Here is a 7929-nt window from a genome sequence, read left to right on the forward strand (position 1 = left end):
CCCTGCCCATGAAGGGGGGTTGGAACTAGATGACCTTCCAACCCTAGCCATTCTATGGTTCTATAGTTCCTCTTTCAGAGGTGCCAATTCCGTCACTGTTCTTAATAATTTTGTAACATGTAGGTAAGTGCACAGGGCATCAATACAAATTTTTGTCTTGTTCTGCATAATTATTTATTAATGGAAACTTTTGGGGCAATGGGAAACCGAACAGAGAAGGCTATAAAAAAGACTTTCCGTGTGTTGTAAAGTAGACTATGTCAATTATGCTTCACAGTCAGTTCTGATTTTTACCTTTGTACCTATCACATAAAATTTTAAAATTTCATTCAGAGGCATCGGGACATAGAGAAATTCAAAGGTATCTGCTAACCAAAATCCTTTTTACAAGTGACAGTGAATTCTTGCATTTTGGAACTGAGATTGGAACTGGCTTCTTCATATACAAAATACATTATCTATTTCTTCCACTATGAGCCCTTCCTATGTCTCCACAAAAGTAATCTTTAAAGTGGAAATTTTCTCAGTATTACATTATCCTGTAATATGTGTTTTCATATGGGCTATTATGAATATCTGTAACAATTTCGTATTGGGAATGGATGGCAGCATTTCCCCCTTTATACAGTCCTTGTTTCATTACAACAGCAGGTGGAAAAGTCTCAAAACAGAAGTAGTACAAGCTCCATGGCTTGGTACAATGAAAACTAAACAGACAATACAACAGAAAGGAAGAAAGGAACTATAAAAAGAAAGACTGGATGACCTGACCTGATGACTGGTTGACTGTCCCACTCTAATTTCTAGTAGTTTATAATTTCCTCTACACATTCTCATGCAATGACAGATGACCCCAAATTTAATATCTTTAACATAGATTTACTGCATTATCACAAACAGCCTGTGCTGCTCACAGCAGCTCCTGACTTCTTTATCCCAAACATAGTACTTTAATGCAAAATTTTACTTTTCTGCAATTTTTTTAACCCCTAGACATATTAAGCAACAGCTTCGAAAAGATGTAAGTCTTGAAAAGTCAGTTTACTAGGATACATGAATATCTGTTTTGCCCCTTATTGTCTATATAAGAGCAATTATGGCAGTCTGGTATTGCCCTGCCAGTATAGTTTCTCTTCCACTTTTTTCTTTTTCCACTCGCAGAAAAGCAGCATCTTAAAAGTTTTCCTGAAAGTTTTGTTACAGAGGGCATAACACATGGGGTTAACAGTGCTGTTCACATAACATAGCCAATATCCAAGGTGCCAGAGAGTCAGGGGAATGCAGTCAGAGCAGAATGTGGAGATCAAAACCATAATGTTGTAGGGAGTCCATGTGATGATAAAAGCCAAAAGAATGGCACTTAAAGTCTGTGCTGCTTTGCGTTCCTTTATAAGAACCATCCGTTTCCTTTTGGTGATTTGGTTATTTATATTTGGATCCATACTTTTGATGGAAGGATCCTTTGACACAGCAGCAGAACAAGGATTTATTTTTATTTTACTGCAACCATTGTTGGCTTCCCGAGTGCTATCAGCCTTAACCACCAACCGGAATTTATAGGATACACATTTTTTACTTTTTTGTACATGGCTTTTGGCAGGTGACAAGAAGTATTGCTGGTTCTCAAAATCATGTTCTTCAGGTTGGTCTTTGACAACAACATCCATACTCTCATTAAACTCTTCAGCCTTACCTTTAGATGGACTTTTGTAAGATACTTGGAAAATGGAATCAGCAGCAAGTTTATCCTCCTCCTCTGAAGATGTGTAGCTGCTGCAGGTGGTTAACTGGTCAGCCTTAGCCCAGTCGTTACAAGTACTTGCTGCCTGAGAGACTTTGACTGTAGCTGATGTGCTTCGACTAGATGAAGACCAGGAAGCCTGGCACCTCTCTCTTTTGACTATGTTTGGTTGCTTGCAACTGAAACAAGACTTCAGGAGAGCTTTCTGAGGCTTTATCATCTCAAACTCTGCCACCGACTCTGAACCTTGCAGTTCAGCAAGATCCTTGGTACGTTTCTCTGTCTCTTTATAGATGCGGCAATACAGAATGGTCATCACAGACACTGGAATGTAAAAAGCAGCAATTGCAGTACCAAAGGTGATAATAGGCTCATACAAAAACTGTATCTGGCACTCTTCTGGTGGCACTGTTCGTTCACCCACAAAATACTGCCAGCACAAGATTACAGGTGCCCACAACACGAAGGAAATGAGCCAAGCCAGACCAATCATGATGCCAGCTCTTTTGGGTGTGCGCTTGGCCCTGTAAGTTAAAGGTCTTGTGATGGAAAAATATCTGTCAAAACTGATGACTAGGAGGTTCATTACTGAGGCGTTGCTAGCTACATAGTCCAGTGCTAGCCAGAGATCACAGGCAAGGCTTCCAAGAGACCAATGGCCTATGAGTATGTAAGATGTATAAAGGTTCATAGAAAATATTCCAATGATGAGATCTGCACAGGCAAGGCTGAGCAAGTAATAATTGTTGACAGTTTTGAGCTGACTGTTAACCTTGAAGGATATCATTACCAGAATATTTCCCACTATGGTTATTAAGCTTACAATTGCAGTTATAGTGGCAATAGTAACAACTTCCCAAAGGCTGTGCCCTTCTAACTGCTTATGGTTGATGGATGAACTGTTTACAACAGTAGAATTGCTGAATAAATCTACTTCCATTCTTGTTCTTGGTGTATTGTCAGCAGGATCTTAGCACTGTTGCATATTGCTTTCTGTACTTGAAAATATTCTTTTGGAGACAGCTGTGAAGATCAAAGGAAAAAAACAGAAAAAGAAAGCAGCTCACTAAATAGCACATGCTTTCATTGGAGTTACCACAAAATACTTGTACAACAATCTATCAAATTATTTGTGCTCACTTCGCATTTTGGTTATTGTTTCTACTGTGGTGAATATAACTAAAACATACAAACATAGATTCTAGGACAAGGTATTCTGGTATCTTACGCAATCAAAACAACTATTTTTTTCTTAAGACACTCAATCACACCAGCTCTTATATTTTTAATACCTTAGAAGACACTCTACATATTCTTAAAGGCAGACATTTAAAGTTTTACAGTGCAATAAGACTGTGAGCCACTGTGTTGTTTCCTAGAGTACTCTTTAAAAGATATCAAGATTTCAGAAATTATCTTTGGAAAATTTGGAGAAGTCACCAACAACAGAAGGACAGTAAGAGGAAACTGAGAATGCATGGGGAATTAGGAATCTCAATGGCATGGTGGCAGCAGGAAATATTTAAGTGTTAAAAGTGCTTGGGACAACTGAGGGGGAATCTTTGAGTTAAGGAAGACGGCAAGGCCAATAGGAGGACAGAAGATACTGATTGGGTGAGGTGTGGAAGTGCAGTTTGGGTGAATAAACGGTAGAGTTGAGGATAGAAAGGAGTCAACTGAGGAGGAATCAGCAAAGGATGACCACAGTGACAAACAATGCAACAAAAAAATATACTACTTACAGAAGCAGCAAAAGATGGAAAGGGCACCACTGTCTCTCTATAAATGCATGCATACCTCTAATGTCTGTATCTTCCTGCTTTCTTCACTGCTGTTTTCTTGTCCCAGTGAATTCATGCCTGAATCAGGCAATTTTGGTTCTCTCCCAGATATTTGCTGGTTTTTGAGTCATTCTATCACATTAAATTATACTAATTACTTGTTCAATTCTTAACCTTCCTGAACTGCCATTTTGGAATAGTGGTTAGTTTTTGAAGTTGGTAATGAAAGATAAATTATTAACAGTTTCTTTATTGGGCATTAAGCCAGTATAAAACCAGTAAAATGATCCCTTTTTTTCAAAGCAGACATAGGTTCAACTAAAATTATCACATAAATCACCTATTAAAGACCAACTCTGAGTCTCTAGGATCCCCTCTGCATCAGGTCTCTATTATATGGTCCCCTTTATCTATCCACACCACTTCTCTGTGTTTTCATCTTTCATCTTAACTCTCAGAACATTATTTTCTTTGGTCTTGACAAGTGTCTTTTATTAACTGCAAGCTTTCACTCTCTATCCCTTTCCCACATGACATCATCCATCTTTTGTACCAAGTATTTGGGTCCTGTCTCTCATCAGCTGAATACATCAATATTTTATAACCACTTGTTAAATTTTTTTAAAAGTACCTTTTTCTTTTTTCATTTTCCTCTTATTTGCTTTTATTGTTTCCCCACGTTTGTCCCAGGTGTCCTATATAACCCCAAAAGTGTATCATTTTTCATCTTCAAACCTTCCTTGCTGATTACCTCTTGTGATTAAATTCAATAATGGTAAGTTTCCTGGTGTACTGAGACCACTGTCTATTGTACTGCCTAAAATGGTTCTCCTCCATCAGTGTGTGTCTGTAATCTCCCGTCTTATCCTCAAATGCTTGTGCATAAGTATATTAAACCTAACTCAACAGGATTCTAGTTCATGTATAGGCCTTACAGCCTAGTAATAATCATAATATATGCATGTTGACCATCTGTACTCTCGGCAGTATACAGCCTTCAGGGCCCATCTAGCAGCCAAGAATAACTGAAGTGCTGCAGCAGTCGTAATGAGCCCCATGCAAGGAAAGAAATTTTACCCTGCTTCTGCATTCTGCAAATACTTCCTCCAAGTCAGAGCTGCCCTAACAGCTGGGTGCACTGGCTTTATAAATCTTTACACAACTGTGATGTGTAGAAATTCATTTAATGTTAAAGAAAGCCGTATGGAGCAAGTAGCTGAGTTGTGAGATGTGAATCTGTGTGTCTCTGGTACCTCACGTGGCTTATGCTTCTTTTTCTGTGGACAGTCAGCACAATTGTTCTGCATATCAACAGCCCCATGTGATTAAATTCTTAAGTGTGGCAGTGCCAGGGGTCAGCAAGGGCTGGCTGCTCCACAAGGGAAGGCAAGCAATGGGTGGAGTGTGGAACCAAGGCAGGTGGGAGCAGAGAGTTCACCAAAGAGAAGCAGGATGTGGAGCAGCACATTTGGGTCATGACCATGGTCAGACAGTGATCAAGGTCAGACAAAGTCTGATGATTACACAGGAAGTTCATAGTGACAAGGCAGATCAGAGGCCAAACCAGGAAGCCCAGCCAGCAGGTCTGAGTCAAGATCAAAGTCAGGATCGAGTAGGTAGGAGACCAGGTGTAGATGTAGCTGGTGCCCAGCTGTGATGTAACAGACAAGGGCCAGTGGTACTGGCTCAGTTTAAAAGCAGTTCCCAGAGGAAAAGAGAGGGAGGCCCTCAATTCTAGCCTTCTTCACAACAGATCTTATCAGCAGAGAAGCTGACCTTGGGCTCAGCCAGCTAGACTCTAACATAGCAAACGGCACTCCTAAAAGGGGGCTGTGCTCCAGGCCCTGACAACTAACAATCCTCAAACACTGCCAGGGCTGATGACTCTTTTGTAAGTTGCAAGATTTCAGCAAAGGCTAGAGAAGGCACCAGCCATAAATGTCAGGCACATGGATAAACCTCTATGAACTTCTACATTTGCCTAAACACCTGGGGTTGAGCAGCCACTTAGGATGATTATAGGACACTGCTTGAACTTTCTGCCTTTTTTTGTTTTGCCAGAAGATGACACTTTTATCAGAAGAGGGGAGAGTAGAAATCTACTAGATGCTGTGGCCTGTAATGCTCTGTCTTTTGCCATAGGTAGCAAGAGTGTGCCCCTCTTAGGTTACCCTCCTTAACATTAGGGTTTAGGAGGAACAATTGCTCAAGCTAACCCATGTAGACTGCAGACTTCAGAGTAACAGAAGAAGCAGAAACTGTTGTCCTGACACAGTTGTTCTTGATTTGAACCAACATGGTGGGAGGAACACTGGTAATACGGTAAAGAAACTAGAATTAATTTCTAAATAAAGAGCACTTTCATTATTATCATGCAAAGCTTTCCCTCCCTAATGGGCTCTATTACTGTGTTGCTTATGAAAATTGACAGTAGCTAAGCTGCTTGTATGCAAAGATCTGTTGTTGGCATGTTGACCATTCCCATAATCTCTTCATACTCTATCATCCTTTGTCTCATTGGCCTATGTCAACAATTTGCAGTGTTATCTTTTGCTCTGTATTTGTGTAACACTCAAGGCAATAGTGCCTGTGAGTGGGACTTCTGTGTGCTATGGTAACATAATTTATGTTGTCTATCATAAGAGATTATAAGAATAGGGAGATCAAAATTAAATTACAAATTCAAAATGCACATGTACAGTATCATGACTTTGCTGTCTCATAATTATTGATGCATCAACTTCATGCTTGTGAGTTGTAATGATATTTGCTATTTGTTGCCAAATACTAGTGATACTTTTTCACTCTAGCTGTAAGTATTAATTAATGTGAATTGTAAAATTTGTACATACAGTCATCTTACAGTTATCTGCAGACAGATTGTTCGTGTCACAGCTTAATTGCACCACAGATGCAGGCACAGCTTGGGTTCGGCAGGTTTTATGAGTTCTAGCTCAGCACTGGGTCTGCCAGGCCTGTGCTGGCTGCTTAAGGAATCATTCAGATTTCTTTGTCACAAGCTTTTGCCAGGGCTGCTCCCTGTTACTTGCTTGTGTTGCACTGTAGTCAGGCTAAGCTAATTTACTGATTTACTGCACCTTATACCGCAGAACTAACCCCTTACCACAGGTAATAATGCAGAGACACTACAGACTATGATTTCACAGTATGAAAGTTTTGGACACATTTTGCTGTAAGGACTTCTTGTAAGGACACCAGATTGATATTTTATTGCGTATTGTCAGATGACAGCCTGCATGCTCAAGAGCAACTGGGCAAGCCTGCCGTTAGGGAATGGTGAACTTTCCTGAGGACATGGGAGCCCACCTAGTTCACGCAGTGCAAACAAACCATCCTGGCTCTACAGCACAAAGCTCTGTGTCCTCAGAGCAAGATGTTCCTCAAAAGGCTCCAGAATCACCTCATGCACTTCACATAGTACAAGCTAGTGTGCAATACCCTTTCAGGTAAGGTTTGGTTGCATTTTCCCTCATTTGCTACAGAAAGCTAACTTTGGGTCCCATACTTGGGTCATAACAATCTCATGTAACACTACAGGCTTGGGGAAGAGTGGCTGGAAAGCTGGACAGCAGAAAAGGCCCTGGAGGTATTGGTCAACAGCTGGCTGAAAATAAACCAGCAGTGTGCCCAGGTGGCCAAAAAGGCCAACAGCATCCAGGCTTGTGTCAGAAATAGTGTGGCCAGCAGGACCTGGGAGGTAATTGGTCCCCTGTACTTGGCACTGGTGAAGCAGCACCTCAAATACTGTGCTTAGTTTTGGGCCCCTCACTACAAGGACAGTGAGGTTCTGTATCGAAACAAGGAAAACAGAGCTGGTAAAGGATCTAAAGCACAAGTTTTACCAGGAGCATCTGAGGTAACTGGGATTGTTTGGTCTGATGGAGGCTGAGAGAAGATCTTTTTGCTCTCTACAACTACCTGAAAGGAGGTTGCAGTGAGGTGGGTGTTGGACTCTTCTCCCCAGTAACTAGTGGTAGGGCAAAAGGAAATGGCCTCAAGTTGTGCCAGGGAGGTTTAGATTGGATCTTAGGAAAAACTTCTTCACTGGAAAGGTCATCATCCACAGGAGCAGGATGCCCAAGGAAGTGGTGAAGTCATCATCCCTGGAGGAACTCGTGTAGGTGTGGTGCTCAGGGACATGGTTTCATGGTGGACTTAGTCCTAGGATAATGGTTGCAGTGGATGATCTTAAAGGTCTTCTCCAACTTGAACGAGGCTATGATTCATACGGCTTTAGCCATCAATGCCGTTTCCTTAACGTTCAATACGTTTTTGTTAGTTTGATATACATGTGGAAAGCCCCTTGTCTTTCACTCCTGGCTCGCTGCGATTTGCAGAGGGTGTACAAACGCTCCCGAGGCGCCTGCGAGGGGCTGCCCCCCGGAG

General features: G+C 41.2%; 2 protein-coding genes across 2 annotated transcripts in view; one reads left to right on the forward strand and one right to left on the reverse strand.

Moving 5' to 3' along the window:
* Positions 1-1094: 1094 nt before the first annotated feature.
* On the reverse strand, positions 1095-2681 carry CHRM5 (cholinergic receptor, muscarinic 5). Its single transcript, XM_010007696.1, has one exon. It carries the CDS (start codon positions 2679-2681, stop codon positions 1095-1097), a length of 1587 nt encoding a protein of 528 aa, XP_010005998.1.
* A 2234-nt stretch (positions 2682-4915) lies between these two features.
* Positions 4916-7929, forward strand: part of AVEN (apoptosis, caspase activation inhibitor) — an 85648-nt gene continuing 82634 nt past the window's right edge. The window contains exon 1 of the mRNA XM_010007740.1: positions 4916-5134. Within this exon, the coding sequence (XP_010006042.1) occupies positions 4916-5134 (219 nt within the window). The remainder of the gene's footprint in view (positions 5135-7929) is intronic.

This window comes from Chaetura pelagica, unplaced genomic scaffold (assembly GCF_000747805.2).
Source record: "Chaetura pelagica isolate M959 unplaced genomic scaffold, ChaPel_1.0 scaffold70, whole genome shotgun sequence".
Lineage (NCBI taxonomy): Eukaryota > Metazoa > Chordata > Aves > Apodiformes > Apodidae > Chaetura > Chaetura pelagica.